This window comes from Balearica regulorum, chromosome 1 (genome assembly GCF_011004875.1).
Source record: "Balearica regulorum gibbericeps isolate bBalReg1 chromosome 1, bBalReg1.pri, whole genome shotgun sequence".
In the NCBI taxonomy this organism is placed as follows: domain Eukaryota; kingdom Metazoa; phylum Chordata; class Aves; order Gruiformes; family Gruidae; genus Balearica; species Balearica regulorum.
Window position 1 is genome coordinate 88,663,520 of NC_046184.1, and position 17,840 is coordinate 88,681,359.

Genomic DNA, 17,840 nt, shown 5'->3' on the forward strand with positions numbered 1-17,840 from the left:
TTGTTTCGGGTACGGGCTCCTCCCCAGGGTGGTTCTGGCTCCTGCTAGGAGAGGGAATGCTGCATTCTTGTGCTGTTGATTTATGATTCCAATTCCCTCTCACTATGCTCGTTTTCTTTCTCAAAGCACATTCTGCAAAGCTTGAAAAAACCCCCAAAACCCCACACATGACAATTGAAGGCAGTTTCTAGAGCAGTTTCCTGCAGGAATCCTGCCGTGGCCTTCAGTTTACATGCTAGGCAATGTCATGTGGAAAAGATGGCTTTACCCTGACAGTGTCCCTTAAATCATTACAGAAGCTAAGACATTTATAGCTCAGCCTGTGCATAGCATCTGGAGTCCCCTGCCCCCTTGTCATCATGCAGAGGGCTGTATCCCTGCAGAAGCCCTGAGCGGTGCAACCTAAATCCGTTCCCACACCTGTTGGAATACTTCTTTTCTTTTTAAAACCACGTCAAATTATACAACGAGCCACATGGAGGATGTTTATTTCAACATACCATCTCAGAAATACAGTAAATGTCTCATTGGATCCGTCTTCCTGTTCTACTGTTCTGCTGCATCAAGTTTTCCATGTCTCTCTTATTACATTGGATCTTGTGATTCATATTATCCCCCCCCCTTTCAACCAGGCTAAATTTGTCGAAGGTGCCCAAAGAGCGGATCCCTGCACAGCTTCTCCTCCCACACTGTGGAGTTTCTTTCTATGCGTTTGCATTTGCTACCTTCCCTTTTACTGACTAGCTATGTACGCTATGAGAATTTTCCCAAATCCCCAAAGCCTAACGGGATCATCCTCACAGAGTCCTAACCAAAACTCACCACCCGTATCTGACTCCTGCCAGACTTTGCAGTACTTAAAGGCTGCCTGACCCCACCAGTCACCTGCTGCCCCTGGTTCAGCGATCCAGAGACCAGCAGTGGTTTCTTGGTGCAGCTCTCAGTCCCCTCTCTCCAGTTCTTACTTACAGCTCAGTGGAATCGGGGCTATTCAGATGTTTTTTCTCCTTCTCTCCCTTGCCAATCCCCCTTCCAGCCTAATCCACAAACCAGAAATCTGATGCAAAATTTTTCTAGGAATGCACTAATGAGCCTGAATTTTTGACCAGCTGCTGGTTTGTGTTCCAGAGGAGCAGTGCTATGTTCAGGATTAGTTAGCTGGACCATACCTGGGGCTTTACAGACCCAGCAGAAAGAACAGGCCATCAGTTACAGAGAAATGATGGCAGCACGCAGAGATCAGCCCATTATCACGTCAGCACCGAGAGCTAATACTGCTATTTGTTGCATAAGTTGTAGCCATCAATGAGTAAGCATTTTGGGTGCAGTGGTGTGGCTGTGCCCGCTCCTCCAAAAGCTGGTGCGTTTGATGTTGGTATCGGTGTAAATGTACCTTTCAGATGCTAAACCCACAGACCTCAGGAATTTTGACAGGTGAGCGCTGGAGAGCTGAGCTCTCCCTGACAGCTCTCTGATCAGAGGCACTGCGCCTGTCTGCAGCCTGCTCGTTTCTGACATCCTGAGCTGGAGCACCCCCATGCTTGCAAACAAGGCAAAGCCAGCATCCTTTCTGCGTAGCCCCCCTGGAGCCAGAAAGCCAGAGTGACTAACACCGTTCGAAGAAAAATAAGATTCTTTCCAGAACCGTACTCCTTTGGGATGATAAAAAGCAAGAAGAGGTCAGCCCAAAGAGTAACCTTTCTGGAACAGCCGTAAGCGCTGCCTAATGGGTTCTTTGCACAAGCTACAGCAGCCCTGCCGTGTCATTCGGCTATCACCTAGCCTTAGTTATTAGTGCCAGACGCTGCCTGGTTGGCAGGAACCACTCTGCTGAGGTCAAGGGCACCTCTTCTTTATGCAAGGACTAATTACGTGAAAAGATGATGCAAGATCTGACTGTTTTCATTCAACTTCAACGCTTTATTAATAGCAGCGCTAAAGCAGGAAGACACCCTGCTTTACTCTGCTAAGGAAATCAGTGGGACATGCTTGAGAAAAGATTCTGTGTATGGTCTCAGCTCAAAATTTCCCACTGCTGAATATTTTTTCATTTAACGTTATTGATGCAAGGAAATACCATCAAAAGCCCAGGTGCAGATCTTTATTGGTCTGTGCCAGGAAAACAAACAAGGAATGCAAACACTGCTTTCTCACTCCAAGCCTCTCAATAATTAGAAGAGGAAAATTAGCTCATGAGGTCCAAAGCCACTTGGGGAGGGAGTGAAGGGGGCTGAACTGGGGCTGCCACACCAAGATGTGCACAGAGAGGTTCCAGGACAACATTGCTGGCAGGCAGCAGGAGGGACAGCCCAAGAGAGAGAGAGAGGATTTTCCATTCTGAGTGTCCTGAAAAAAGTAAATATAATGTGCTTCCCTCTCCCTCACCATGTTCTGAGCTCAAATCACAGAGGGGAAGGGAAACTCACCTGCTTCATCTTCTTTCTCTAGGAGGCTGTGGGATCCCTGTCAGACCCATCAGAAGGGTTCACTGCTGTGTCTCCCGGGCTTTCTTCATGCAGAAGTTTAGCTAGTTCACAAGCAACTGGGGCAGAGCAAGTGCTGTCAGCTGCACTTGGTCCAGCAGCTGTCCCACTCAAAGCAGCACTAGCTGTCCCAGCAGGAGGATCTCCCTTTATCTTGCTGGCAGATATCTCTTGATGTAGTGCCAGATCAGCCACTATCTTCTCTGTGCCCCTGTGGATGATCTGATGAGCAGCATAGATGTGTTTTCTTTGGGACTGCCTCACTGCGCATAAACAGAGGTAAGGCTTTCACTTGGAAACATACAGCAAAGTGTTCTCCACAGGGGAGAGGGGAGGGATAGCTTTTAGCCTTCCTGCAGCCGTGGAAAAGCCTATCTCCGGGAAAAAAAATCACACCCTTCTAACTTTGGCTGAAAGTGTTCTACTGCCACCTAATAGCAGCAACCAACTTTGCATTTCACTTTGAAGACTAGCCCCCACAGTGGGAAGCACAGCCGAAGTGTTTTCCTTTCCAGCTTAGGGCATAACCGTTATCAAGCTTTAAAATAACTTCTCCTTCAGTGTCTGTTAATTGCAGCAGGCCTCTGGAAGACCAGAGCTGAAATCTGCCCTCTCCTGTGTTATGATTTTGCCTGTACTGAAAAACTCTTACTGAGTCCAAAGTAAGACTTGGAGACAGTAGACACATTAAGTCACCCACCTTATTGTCATCCTCTTGCTACTGCAGGACTGTTCTTTACTGTGCGTTACAGTTTGCATCCAATCTCATTTGTATATATTTCCAGCCCACCTCTTAGGAAATAATTACCCGAGCCAAAGCATTCACCCTACAGTTCTCCTCATTGCTTTTCAATATTCTTTGTTCCCTCTTTCTCTCTCTAGACTTAAGATGCTGGTAAACAATCACGGGGACTGAAATATAGCATGCTTATGAGGAGGGTGTGGAGAACGTTGCAGGAGCAAGCTGTGGCTCTTATCGTGTCACTTCCCTGCAAAGGTCCAAGACTTCCTTGTTGCTTTGGTCTGTTTATGTTGTAAGGCTGAGCTGTACTTTAACTGAATCTGAACCACTGGTGTCTTGTCTGCGGTCATAAAGTTCTGCATACTGTCACTGACTCAGTTGCTCAACGTTACTAACCCATCCTGTTTAGGTTTATCCATCTCCTGGGTCCATTTTGTCAGCAATGAATGAATGCAACTGGATCTCACTTGCATTTGAAAAGCTGACCTTCACCAGCCAGCTCTTAATTCCCAGGAGAGAGCTTTCTCTACCCAAGGCATTTTGGCTTCAATCGTGTATGCATGAATTGCATCAACTATACTGGGAATACTCTCCTGGTATTGCTGCAGTCCCTTCCTCCATCCACAGTGAATTCCATCTAAAGGAAAGTGGGCTCAAATTGGTGAGTGATTATCCTTTTAAAAGCAAGGTTTTTTCATATCAGCACATTGACTTCTACTTCCAATGAGGGAGGGTTCAGAAGTGAGGTGCAGAGGGGTTCCAGGATGAGCCAGTATTGGATAACCCCTGCTTTTATGCATAGGAATCCGACAAAAAGAGGAGAAAAAAACCCACGATGACTAGGTAATGGCAAAATAGAGATGCTTAAGGGGAAGCTAAAGTATAGGCAAAGACTCTACTTGCAGGCCCTCAAATCTTTGTTCTACAAATAGATTTGCTCCTCTGGGGTGGGGGGTGGGGTGGGGGAGCCAGACAACTGCGCTCTCAGATCCCTTCCTGCTAGTTTCAAGGAAGGTGTATGCTCAAGCATGTGCCAGGTTGCTAAAACTCAGTTTTGTGATGAATAATCTGGCTCGCTATAGGGAAAGCTTTAAAAGCTGCCACAGAAACGCAATATACTGATGTGCTCATGAGATCTAATGCCATTCTTTGATACTATTCCTTTGGATTTACATGGAATAGCTGCTGATTCTGCTTCCCTGAAGGTATCACTGTGCAGGAGGTTTATGGCAGGGTGTGCTCATCAGAGCATACATTTAGTAGAATTCAGGTCTCTCTTAAGCGTATGGAGTCCCCTCCACCCCATGCAGCAATAGCAGAAGAGAGTGTGAGCCAGGTCTTTTCCTGACATTTCATGTCTGCTGTCACAAGAATATTGTGGCAAATTGCACCTGATCATGTTTGAAGGAGCTCTTGTACTTTATCACCTATTGCTCTAACTCTTCCAACAGCACCCACTTTCATTTTTGTCTGGGTCTCTTTCTGCTTTCCAGACAAACCCACTGTAGCTATCACAGATTTTGAAGATTTTTTTCCTCTGTTGCTTGGGAGTGCTTTGGAGGTGCTTTGTTCATAAACTGCTGTTGCATTTAAGCCCAGTATGTATTTTCTTCCTTGATAGTACCTCTGTATGTCCAGAATCCTAGGCCACCTCTAGGTCTTCTCTTTCTGTTCTCCTTTCTGAGACAAGCTAACCTGTGTGTGTTAGTACCTGAGCTGCAGGCTTCATTGACTAAAATTACATCACCTGCTTTGGTAGGCTTGCAGGAGCGGGGCTAAGAAGGGAGCTGATTTAAGCTTATGCAGAATTGCCAGCTGCTGAATAGATACTGTTGTTGTGACAAATACACAAACTAGGAAGAAAAAATTTTGCACAGTTCAGAGACCACAAACTGTGTTTGCAGGGTTTGTGTTTTCATTCACAAAGCAAGAAAAAAAACCAATGAAGTGCGTGCCTTTGTTCTCAAGTCAGAGAAGTACACAGCAGCAAGGACCACTTCAGACGCTATTGTGGTACAATTGCTTTTCTTAGATACATCCACTTTCTATGGGTGACTGGTTTAGTCACAGTCTTCTGAGTGTGCTGGTCAGTGGAAACATGTCAGTTAAGAACAGCCATTTATTCATGATACTCAATGTAATGTCCAGGTTTCCAGGGCCTTCCCCTCTGCATTTTGGCAGATACTATTCCATTTTGGCTAAACAGAAGCATTCTTTACAACTGTAAGATCATCTACTTAAAACACGACGCTACTACAGCCAGCCCTAAAACCTTATCTTTGCTTCTGGCTCTCAACCAGTCCGGGGGGGGTGGTGGTGGTGGGGTACTAGAGGGGTGGGGGAAGCATAGGAAAGCATATAATCTTCCTTCCACATATGGTGTATATTTAAGTAATCTGCCTGTTAAAGACTTCTACAGTTTTTTAGAAATTGCCATATAATAGACAATTCACAGCCATGCTATTTAAAGGCTTTTACCAGTTTGTTTTTGAAGGTGCAATGGGCTGATGCTTTTCATGTAGTTTTATTGTTGCAGACACACCAAATTTACATCAGGTCTGAATTCTGGCCACCATTTTAAAAGACTAAAGGTCATGAGAAATTGGTGAAAAAGCATCAGAGGTCTTAACTTTCTACCTGCAGAATGCAAAAGAGGGAATCTCAGAGAACTGAGACAACTCTTGGCAGTGTATCATTCCTTTTGGTGAGCTAGAATGAGGAGGGTGAACCAGTTCATGAAGAGAATAAAGTTACTGGACTCCGTACCTTTTTCTCTGATAGACATTTTTGCAGCTTCTGGAATTAGGAAATCATAAACCAGCTCTGCTACAATCTCTTCTGACTGTAGGCGAGTTCGACTACAAAACAGATGCAGAGTAGTATTAGTATTTTAATTTTCTTTCCAGATCACCTCTGCAAACACCAGACTCCCTTGTAAATATTCTCACTATTTTCAAGGGAGTCTATTGTCATGGCAGTAACTGTCAGCTGGGTCTGTCTTTATCCTACAAATAGGTGACAGCGTGACTTCCCCTTTGCACTGCGGTGCTGATGTGTTCAATACTGCATTTGAAAGCAATATTTCCGGGGAGATCACCCTAGACTTCTTATCCTCAAAGGTACTTAGGAGCCCAGTTCTCACTGATGACAAACTGAGTTAGACACACAGATACCTCTGAGGATTTGCATCTTTGTCAATTTAGTCTTTGGCCCATTGCTGAGTTTGCTAAATTCTTCCCTTTTGTGACTCTGCATTTGGCTGGTCCCCATGCTCTTTTCGATGCCAGTGTTTGGTGGGTTCCCAATTGGCCCAGGGGCTGCATGCATTATCTACGCTTCATTCTCCCCAAGGATTTCAACATTCTGGTTGTATTCATCTAGTTACAAAATACACAGCTGCTGTACCATAGGAGAGTCACTGTGTCATTGGGATTTTTATGGCTTGATTCCAAAAAAAGAGCATAGAAACTGAACTGGAGGTTTGGCAGGTCCTAAAAAGTATTCACTGCTGATGCCCCAGCCAAACACAAGACTGTGGTGTTCTCAACAACTTACTCTACTCAAAGTGCCTTGTCAGGCAGCCATCAATATGACTGACCCCCATAGAAATTGGCAGTTTCTTAAAGAACAGCCACCCCAGAATGAAAGGCTGCTGTATCTTTTAGCATCTCTTTCAAACGGATTTTCTGTAGTAGTGTAAATAAATGAAAAGACCAGTATGAATGGGTATTGCTTTGGCAGTTCCCAGATTCGCTTAAAGCTCAGCCACAGCATCACATTGGCATGGAGGGGTCTAAAAAGCGTGATTCACAGATCCCACAAGTGATTTGCAAAGGGAATCTGGCACATACTGTATAGAAATAAGGCACTGATGGATTTATATGTGTGTACCAGGTAGTAACAGCATGGTTCCCATACAGCAGTCACGCTAATGAAGCGATCATGAACAGTATCGCTCTGCCCTTCCCATGTCTTAGACTATACATGTAACCTCAGATGCAGATCGCCAGGCAGGTTCTAAACGGCTGTAAACAGCCTCTAACGTGCTGTTTAATAACGTACCGGCTTTCCATTTCATAAGCAATGTCGTTGATTTCTACAGCCATTCTCTGAATCTCTTCCCTGGCTTGTTCTTCAGCTGTGTTCTCCATGCTGCTCAGGATAATGTCTTCCAAGTAGGAGTCAATAGTGCTCTGGTGCACTTTCACCACCTGGAACAAAACACCAAGATATTGTTCCTCTGCCTATTGCTGTGCCAGGAGCGTGGTGGAAACATTTCCAAGGAAGCAAGAACAAGTCATTTTCACCAGACTCTTAATTTCAGGCAGGCCAGCCCGAGATTTGGTTTCAGATGTGCTTTCTGGGAAGAATAACTTGTGTAAAAATTTATTTTCTAATAATTGTTTCTGAGAAGTAATCGAACAGAAACAAGTGCAGGAAAGAACCAGAGGTGGAAGAAAAACTTATCTGCAGATCCAGTTCTGCTGCAGCAGGCTAGTTCTGTGAATGCAATGGCAGTTGCTTCCTCAGTTCTGATGGTCCCCTGAGCAACTGCCTAATAATAATCATCAGTATTGACTTCAGTAAATTCATCAGCTTTCATTCAAGCAAATCCTGAAGGAAAAGGTTCCATCAAGCCAGTCAAAGTAACATGAATAAAACCAAGATAAAATTATTGGTTTCCTTATAATGGTTGTAGAGCAGAGATTCTACAAATGGGTGTTTTCCTTCTCCTAGTCTGAAGGGCATAAGCTTATAGCACTTTGACCCTCCTTGCTTTCCACTCAGAGATTCAGAAAAGATGAGAAGCTAAAATTAAAGGAAAAATAAACATGATGCCAGATTCTCTTGGTATTAACCTCCTCCCACAAAGTTTGAAAATTATTGGTTTAGTCAATTAGGCTCCCACTCATTCCTTTCAACTGGGAGAAATATGCTTCGTGCAGTCAAGAGCTAGGGAATAAGACTGTAGAATAGTTATGGAATACGGTAATTCAGGAATTTTGTTTCTGGGTTTCAAGGTTATGTCATCCATTATCGTTACTTCAAAATAATTTTTGTACCTCTTGTTATTTGCAGTGCAAAATCTTTCCAAAACCTTGCTTAAAGGCATCCTTCCTGGGAGAGCACCTAGTAGTTCTGCTGGACAGCCCAAGTGCTGACAAAGCATTATTCCTAAAGATGATCTAGGTGCATCTGTTCTCCACAGGCATTTGCTGTGGAAATTTAGAAACCTACATCCTTTCATGTTATGCCTAACAGGACTGTCTGTAGTGGTATTCAGATCGTCATTAATTTAATGGGCATGACTCTCTTAGGAAGGAATCACCCTCTCTTCCCTAAGGCTTTGCCCTCAATTTTAAAACTAGCCATCACCAAAGTCAGAGCTGAAGCACCTCCCTTCCATCTGGATCTTCCCACAGGGAGGCAGTTCCTACAAACCACCCACAGTCCCAGCAGTCTCCCTCTCTTGCCTGTTTGAAAATCTCGTCTTCTTCCTGACGCCGCCTCTCTTCCACCTGACGACGTCCGCTCTCCTCCGCTTCCCGCACCCGCCTCTGCCTCTCCGCCAGCATGACAAAAGCGTGGATCTTCCGTTCTTCTTGCAGCCTCACCAGCTCTTTGGACAGGAAATCAAACATGTTCGCCAGTACCCTTCCTTCTTCCCTGGCCAAGTGGTTTTCCACTAATGACAGCTTTTTAAAAAAAAATGCAAAGAATTGTGTTACAAACCCCAGGAATGTTGTTTGAAGTCCCAGGACTACCACAGGCATGTGAAACAGCTCAGCAACATCCACTCAGACCAGCCATGGGATGACCCTAAGAGTTTTGCATTCTTGTTTTACACACACTGGCCTGGATTCTGCATCATGTAATGTTCCTGTATACAGGCTCCGATGGCATAGAGAGGCTAAAAGATGGCAAAACTAGTCAGTGTGCGAATAGTCTTGTCACTGTTACACTAGGACAAGCAGGCCCTACGCTTGGGTGGGTGGGAGGAGATAAAGCACTAGACGCACTGTATTTCAGCTATTAAGAACTGCTTTTGTGGCTGTGAGTATAATCAGAATAGTTGCTGAGGCCATCTGCTTGTTACTGGGGAATGCTCCACTGCCCTGATTAAGAAGTGACAATGAAATTACTTCAGCTGCATACACTCCATCTTTTTGTGCTAAGCTTAGCTAGACCAGAACAGAAAAACAGGATCCAAAGTGGCAAACGAAGCCTCTCTCTAGCATTTGGAAGTAAACCCTCAATCTTTATGAGTAGACAGCTTAGGCAAAGGTTTAGGAAAGTGCAGTTGTGAGTACAGCCACATTTCTATCCTCTCCAAAGGATATAAAACGTCTGTTACAGTTCAAAGCCACCTCAGTGAAATAGTATGTCTTGATTGGACATTCATGATGCAACCAAAGCGATATAACTTGCTGAGGTAATAAAGCAACCATGAGTCCCTACAGTTTTCGATACTGAGTTATTACCTAAAACTGTACAAGTTACTAACTGCTAACAAATTCAAGTCAACAGTAATTCTATTGAGTTTGCAAAAGTGCAAACGAGATCTCAAAATTCCAGGTTATGGGAAATCAGAAAGTCTGTGACAGAGCTGAGACTAGATTCCAGCGTTACTGTATGGCGTTACTGTACCATTCACTCCTTGCTCCAAGCACATCATGTTTTATGGGTTGGGTATGTGTGACTGCACTTCAGAAAGGGACAAGATCTATGGTAAGATCGTTATCTCCAGTATGGACTATGAAGCCACAGTCCTTGGCAGGAGGGAATGTCTGGAGCTGGCTGGGATGCCGTGTCTCTGTTGGAATAAACAAGCAGTAACAGAGTAGACCTGAACATAAAACTCAAAATGGAGCTGAAATATCCCAGACAAGTAGTAATAAATCATCTTTCTTTCACTTCTGTGCCATTTGCTCGTGCAGTGTTTCAAAGAAAGTAGGACTGTCAGTGTTGCACATATCTAGAAGTGACAATGCTTAGGCCATAGGCATTTAAGGTGGAGGACAGCAACACAGTAACTGCAGCGGCCCACAGGGAGGGAAAACATGGAACTAATACACTGCTTTCCCTTTGTTGCTGCAGGTGCTGTGTCTGAACCTGGTGTGAAATGGAGGAAAACAACCCAGAACCATTCTTGTCTTAGATTTCTGTTATATATCAGGTTGGAAATTTTCAACCTCTCATCTTTGACCATTTTATCTGGAGTTTACATCTTATTTCTGCAGAAAGTATTTCTTGAAAAATACCTTTTTTTTATACTGGAAAGGTCAAAAACCTGAAAAAAATTATGACCACCAAAACCTAAAGAACCGTGAGTGATCAGTGACTTTCTAAAATAGCCACACACAGAGAAAACTCCTGCACATGCATACCAGAGTTTTAAAGTTCAAAATGTTTGGAGACCTGTGCCTTGGACTGTGTGCCTTCAGAGACATAGTAAAAAAAGAAATGCAAGAGTAGAGGAGAGAGATACCAGCAGAGGGTGATAGTGGCTCTCCCAAAAGGAAATTCTGAGATCAGAGGTCAACATCTTTACCATTTGCTCTCTCTGCTTCTCTATGTCATTATGGTGCCTGAACTGCTCTCTTCTTCACTCTCACCTGAGCTTCCAGAAGAGAGGGAGCATTTCAAGTTTCTAACGCCTCAGACTTTTATTTGTCTCTTAATTCCTCAGTAGAAAAATTCTGTATTCCTGCATTCCACACCTGGGCTCCCTGTGTATGAGGAAGCATCTGGAAATGATAAATAGTAAAACAGCCATCCAATTCAATTTTTACTGAGATCTGAAGGGAAATTTTGTTGCTGCCCACCCAGTGGGAAGCAGTGGTCTGGCTTATCTCTGCCAGGCCTGCTGGCCAGTGGATGCTGTTACAATAATCTGGAACCTGCAGAATTGCCTCACAGCTGGTCACTGAGAAAACAAGAGATCAGTAAAAACTATAGGAAAATCTGCAGGAATGCGGGAGATAGATACTCTATATTGGAGATGCAGTGAAGTCTGGACAAAATTTCTTTATGGTCCATTTCAGACCGACGTCTGCCATTTGATTCACTTTGCTCTGGAAGGTTGTGGCCCTGCAAGGAAATAGGATGGGAATTTGCATCCCCAGCTCTCACTAGATCCATGGCAGAGGATGGAGCCCGAAATTTCTCTGCTCTCCATAACAGTGGCAAGTACAACAATGCGACACCATTGCTAAGGTCCTAGAAGTCTTGAGCCCAGCAAGATTTACAAAGTAAGTCTGCTTTGGCTTATTTTGTGATGTTTTATGCCTGAGGAGGAGCCTGAGAGGGTGCCAAGCTAGAAAAAGAACAGGGAAATGACAGAGCAGTAACACACATTCAGTAAAACATCTGACAGATGTGAGTGACAAGCATGTATTGTGATGCCAGGTCACAGCACCAGTCAAATGGATTGAAATGTGGGAAAACTGAGGTTCATCTGACAGTTGTTCAAAGCCCTGTAAATACAAATAAGTGCTCTGTCTGCAAACAAAGCAAGTGCAGCCTGGGTAGCAGCTGTAGTCAGGGTGCCTCAGTCTGTTTCTGAGATTCCCCAGAGCTCCCACAGCAGAGAGAGCAATTTTAGCCCCTCAGGCATTCAATGCTTGGCCTGTGCTAGGAGAGCATTTTTGTTACTTGGGCTGCCTTCTGTGCTGCGGATAATAGAAAACAAAAAGAAATGAAATGCGAGAGTGTTGGTGGCACTGCAAGCACAGAGTGCCTGGTCAGGACAGTGTTGTGAATCAGCCCTCCCATCTATACAGGCAAACCTTGTGCATTTGCAAGTCATGCTGTTGCTGTAGGGCCAGTGTCATTTGCTCCTCTGCCTTCAAAAGCAGCTGTCCGTCCTTCTGGAGTGCGTGAGTGGTGCGCAGCTCTCTGATCAGGTCCAGCTGCTTCTCCTTCTCTTGAAACATCTTTAAAATACAGTTAAACAACCAAGCATATTAAATGGAGAATATAGATCAATGTGCTTTGCCAGCAGAGTACACCCTTTTTCTCCAAGTTGCAGGGTCAGCTGTTTCCAAGACCTAGTTCTCTAAGAAATTTATGGCTGCATTTAGGCAAACACTACTGCTGTCAAGTAAATCTTGCCTAAACCCTTCTGCATGGAAGATGAAAATCTGCTGTGGAGTATAGATGATCCATTGCTACTTTGTTATAAAAGAATTATTTTATTATCTTTTTTCATTCTGTTTGGCTTCACCCAGAACTCAAACCACTGGAATGCAGAGCAGCAACACCAATGTAAAGCAAAAAGGGGAATATCCTTCTGGATATTCTGTTTTACCAGCCTCAATGTCAAAGCTTCCCAGTGTGAGCATTGTCCCTTTTCCTCAGTCCTAGGTTAGATGTCTCCTGTTTCAACATCTACTGTTCTCTGACCTTTGTTTTGAGGGAGTCCAGCAACAGCTTAAAGCAAGAAATTGGCAAGGAGGTTGTTGACACTGGTGCTGTCCCTCTTAAGGGGTTGTGGCCCACCCCTTGCCTGACACTGTCTTCTTTTTATTCCCCTTCTCTTCCAACAGGACAACAGCAACAAGAGGATCACTCAACCTTGCTTACATCATTGTTCAACTGAGTCAGGTATTTCTGATACATTAGTAGCTGGAAGGAGATTCCTAAAAAAGATGGGACATTTCATGGTGTGAAAGTCAACAGTCCTGCAATGGCATCAAACATCGTTCTCATAGATCACCACAGAAGGGGAGGGGACTTGGGAAGTCTATATTCCACCTCAAGCCACTTTCACAGTATTGCATTGTTTGCTAAAGCTCGGGTCAGGGTCCCACATAGGAACACTTCACAAACATTAAACAATTAGTGCAAGAGGGAATACCAATGATCCAGAAAGAAGCAGCAGGCATGAAAACAAAACCTCTGGACTGGTCTGATCAAAAGTGACAGGCTTGCTTAATATAAAGCCCACGAGGTGTGGCTACTCAATTTTTACCTAGACCCACTTCTACTCCACTGAAAACAGAACGATGGGTCCTGTACTTGCTGGAAATCGTGGTGGTATGCTTCAACTGCTCCTCATCTAAGGTTTAGCTCACCATCACAGGAAACTGGAAAGATGGTATGAAATACAAACTGCCCTGCTGGGATGTGGGAAGCTTCTTAGGCCTGTGATCTTAGCATAATCAAGGCAAAATGTAGTCATGGTCCAGAGCTAGTCTAGAATTTGCCATTTGAGTAATTCTGCTATGAAGCATCTAATTAAACAGCTGAGCATAGGGCATGGCAGGAACAGGGAGACATTCACAGGCATGTATAGGAACCTAGAAGTTCCTGTAATAAACCTGGGCTGGAGAGCAAAGACTTCAGCTTTGAAGGACTTCAGATAATGTACAGGAGGATATACTGCAGAAGCCTCATTACCTTTGATAAGTGCTGTGGAAGAAAGATTGCAAACACACCTTAATCGTTCCCATCATTCTGAAGAGAGACATAAACAAAGAGAGACAGAATACCATGTTCTGAATAGCCCTGCCTCGGAGCAACTTCTGCAGACAGATCACTGCCAGTTCTGTTTCCTCTTCCTCCTGCCGGAGCACAACAAATATCCACACAATAATTAATTATGTCTTTGGAGACTGAGATTTATATAGATTATATAACTATCAAAAAGTCTAACTCATATCCAGCTTTTTCTCAGTTGTTTCTGAACACCATTCTTCTAATTTCTATGGAAAGGAAGGTTAGTCAGAATAATATTGTACTTCCATGTTTTATAAGATATGGAGGAGAAAGGCTGTATAATTAGATTATCTTAAGAGATTTTAGAGGGTCTTTAGATAAGCGTACCTAATAGTAAGGAGATGTTGATGGAGAAAATTATACATTAGAGGTACTATTTGTAGCTTGACTGAAACTGCTACATAAATTTAACAGGTCAAGACACTAAGGGGGTAGAATTATTATTGAAGGAAGTGCAAGAGAACTGTTAACCATAAATAAAGAGATTAAATTAAAAGGGAACATATATGATGTTTCTTTTGATATTTATTCCAGTGATGACCTTTATCGGAGTAACTCAGTAAATTTAAGACTCAGAAAGTGATAATTTGGAAAGAAAATTAATTACATCATATTGTGATTTGTCTCTTTGAGAACTTTACTGACCTAACATTATGTGACTGATACCAACTTGGAAGAATGATGGAGTGGGAAAGGGAGCATGATCATAGAAGAAAAAAAAAAAAAAAAGGCTTATTTTAACTAGAGGAAGAACAACTGGAAGCACTTTTTCTTACTGAGGGGTCTTCTAGTCTGGAGTTGACAGTAGCAGAAGGAAAAACCCGATTGGGTGCCTGGGAAAGATAAAAAGAAATCTAAAAATTGCAAGGATGATTTTTTAATAAAGAGCCCATGAGCTCTGCATTGAAATGTGGTATTTTAGAAGTGCTGGAAAAACAGGGAAGAGTGTGGGATGAGAGAAGTGGTGTGGGCTTGAATCTTAGTGTCTGTTTTTAGTCAGATGTTGCAGATTAAGTTTTCGAAAAGGAAAAGGAAGTATTCCTGCCTTTCCACACCACCACCCAGGAGAAGCAAAGCAGAACTAGCCAAAAGACTGCCTTATGATTTTGTATTTCCTCTGGAAAGAGGGGGTGAATTTCCTGTCCAGTTAGAGACCTAAAACATACCACATCAGCTGTCTACAGTGTGAAACCCCTTGTGTTGGTTTTGCATGGCAAGGTTTTGGTAGTGGGGGGGCTACAGGGGTGGCTTCTGTGAGAAGCTGCTAGAAGCTTCCCCTGTGTCTGACAGAGCCAATGCCAGCCGGCTCCAAGACGGACCCGCTGCTGGCCAAGGCTGAGCCCATCAGTGCCTCTGTGATAACATATTTAAGAAAGAGAAAAAACAGTTAGAGAGCTTTTGCAGCCCGAGAGAGGAGTGAGAAGATGTAAGGAACTCTGCAGACACCAAGGTCAGTGCAGAAGGAGGGGGAGGAGGTGCCCCAGGCACCGGAGCAGAGATCCCCCTGCAGCCCGTGGTGAAGACCATGGTGAAGCAGGCTGTCCCCCTGCAGCCCATGGAGGGAGGATGAGGGGGTGTAGAGATTCCACCTGCAGCCCGTGGAGGACCCCATGCTGGAGCAGGTGGAGACACCTGAAGGAGGCTGTAGCCCGTGGGAAGCCCGCGCTGGAGCAAGCTCCTGGCAGGACCTGTGGATCCGTGGAGAGAGGAGCCCACGCCAGAGCAGGTTTGCTGACAGGACTTGTGACCCCATGGGGGACCCACGCTGGAGCAGTCTGCTCCTGAAGGTCTGCACCCCGTGGAGGAGACTCATGTTGGAGAAGTTCGTGAAGGACTGTCTCCCGTGAGAGGGACCTCACGCTGGAGCAGGGGAAGGATGAGAGGAGTCCTCCCCCTGAGGATGAAGAAGTGGCAGAAACACCGTGTGATGAACTGACCGTAACCCCCATTCCCCGTCCCCCTGTGCCGCTGAGGGGGGCGGATGTTGAAGCCGGGAGTGAAGTTTAGCCCGGGAAGATGGGAGGGGTGGGGGGAGGTGTTTTTAAGATTTGGTTTTATTTCTCATTCCTCTACTCTGTTTTGCTTAGTAATAAATAAGATGAATTCCCTCTCTAAGTTCGGTCTGTTTTGCTCGTGATGATAATTAGAGAATGATCTCTCCCTGTCCTTATCTCGACCCGTAAGTTTTTTTTTCGTTGTACTTTTCTCCCCTGTCTAATGAAAGAGGGGAGTGATAGAGCGGCTCTGGTGGGCACCTGGCCCTCAGTCAGGGTCAACCCACCACACCCCTTCAGGACAGAATTTTGGAAACGGAGATGGCACATATAGTGGACAGGTAAGCCAAACTTACTGGTTTGATTTAAACTAAGATTTGGTTTAAATTTTTATAGGATGCAAATTTCTGTACTTGTATCATTCGGTGCTGCAAATGATGCCTTAGCAAGGGTAATCATCAGCTTCTCCATCTGCCTGCTACAGACCAGCAGGAAAGAGTGAGGGCAGATGGAAAGCCTATCATGCCCTGCAGAAAAAGAAAAAAAAAAGAAAAAAAGAAAAAAAGGAAAAAAAGAAAAAAAGGAAAAAAAGAAAAAAAAGAAAAAAAAAAGAATTAAGGATATGGAAGGATCTAGGAGCAGGCTGAAAAATAGAGGGGGCTGGGAGAAAGTGGTAAACCAGTGAAGGAATTCAGAGGCGCTCTGCGAGCTTGTTGTGGCTAGGGAGTGCCTCCGTTCTCTCTGCTTCCTTTTATATCCTTTGTGGTCCATGTCACCAGCCTGTCACTCTGGCATACTTTCCTTCTGAGATCCTCAACTCTAGATGGAAGAGGCTGGTGCACTTAGCAGTTGGTATTTGTACCTGTGTATGGCAGGAAGAGAAGCATTAACAACAGAGAAGAGCCTTGCTTTCACTGCTTCTCGCAGCACTGGTAGGAGAAACCTTACTTTGATTCTGCAAGGCAGGAGATGTTTGTGCTTGTCCTGGTTCTGGCAAGGATAGAGTTAATTTCCCAAGGAGCCAGGACAGGTGAGCCAAGCTGGCCGGGGGCTATTCCATACCATGTGACATCATGCTCCCCATAAAAGGGGGCCAGGCGGGGAGGGGCGGGTTCGGCGTGTCGGCGTGGCTCCGGGACGGGTCGAGCGTCCGGTCGGTCGGTCGTCGGATCGGTAAAATCGTTCTCTGTTATCACCATTGTTACTATCTGTTATCAGCACTGTTGTTGATTGTTCTCCCTCTCCCTTGCTGTCCCAGTAAACTGCCCTTATCCCAACCCTCGAGGCTTTGCCGTTGTTTTTCCGTTCTCCTCCCCATCCCGCCGGGGGAGGGGTGAGCGAGCGGCTGGGGCTAAACCACGTCAGTCCTTTTTGGCGCCCAACGTGGGGCTCGAGGGGTTGTGATAACGGCAAGTCTGACCCAAGTGTGTTAAAACAAAGTTGTTAAAAGCATTTATGATGTTATTGAAACAGTCACTGGTCATAATGATGTTCTGTTTGCTCACATGGCTTTGTTTTGTAAACCCATGTTTACTCTGTGCAATCCCTGCGGTGCTGTTTATCACCTCTGGAAGAGGGGTTCGTGTTCTCATGTTGTTATATTGTGTGATAATGACTTATGATAAGATATCATTGACAGTCATGGGTCTGAGCTGGTATGTGTATGTAGCATTTAGGTCAGGCCCGTACCTCGGTCAGTATCTTTCAGAATTGATTAATAATTGGACCCAATCTATGGGGAAGACAGGGGGGGATACCTTCTCCCACTCTTTCACCTCCTCTTTTCCCTTTTGGTTGGTTACAACAATTTTTGAGTATTTTGAATACCCTTGGAATGTTCAGGCCATTATATTCCTATTGCTAGGTCTCCTGAATGCTTTCCCACTCCTGTTCAGGGTTAGCAAAAATCTTTTCAAGAGTACCACCCAGGGATCTTCCCCAAGGCTGAATGGTCAGGGCTGGCATGGCATGTGGGAGAGTATGGGTGGGTATCTAGAGACCTTTTCACCCCCAATGGTTTGGAGCTTCACTCCTGAACAATTGCAAGACCCTGATAAAATGGTAGAATATTTGAAAGGAAAATGCTGTGGGGATTCTAAGGAGACACAACTTACTGCGCTG

At 44.6% G+C, this 17,840-nt stretch overlaps 1 protein-coding gene across 2 annotated transcripts in view; it reads right to left on the reverse strand.

Annotated features, from left to right (window-relative positions):
* Window positions 1-17,840, reverse strand: part of CFAP91 (cilia and flagella associated protein 91) — a 51,879-nt gene that overhangs the window by 10,488 nt on the left and 23,551 nt on the right. Inside the window, exons 13-18 of one of the 2 annotated variants that reach the window (XM_075765015.1) lie at window positions 13,719-13,790; window positions 12,015-12,161; window positions 8,700-8,921; window positions 7,288-7,436; window positions 5,992-6,083; window positions 2,427-2,746 (exon numbers count right to left, since the gene is read on the reverse strand). In XM_075765015.1, the coding sequence (XP_075621130.1) occupies window positions 2,445-2,746; window positions 5,992-6,083; window positions 7,288-7,436; window positions 8,700-8,921; window positions 12,015-12,161; window positions 13,719-13,790 (984 nt within the window). In that variant the 3' untranslated portion in view covers window positions 2,427-2,444. Of the gene's footprint in view, window positions 1-2,426; window positions 2,747-5,991; window positions 6,084-7,287; window positions 8,922-12,014; window positions 12,162-13,718; window positions 13,791-17,840 lie in introns of both variants that reach the window. The other variant, XR_012837513.1, reaches the window with a different exon arrangement.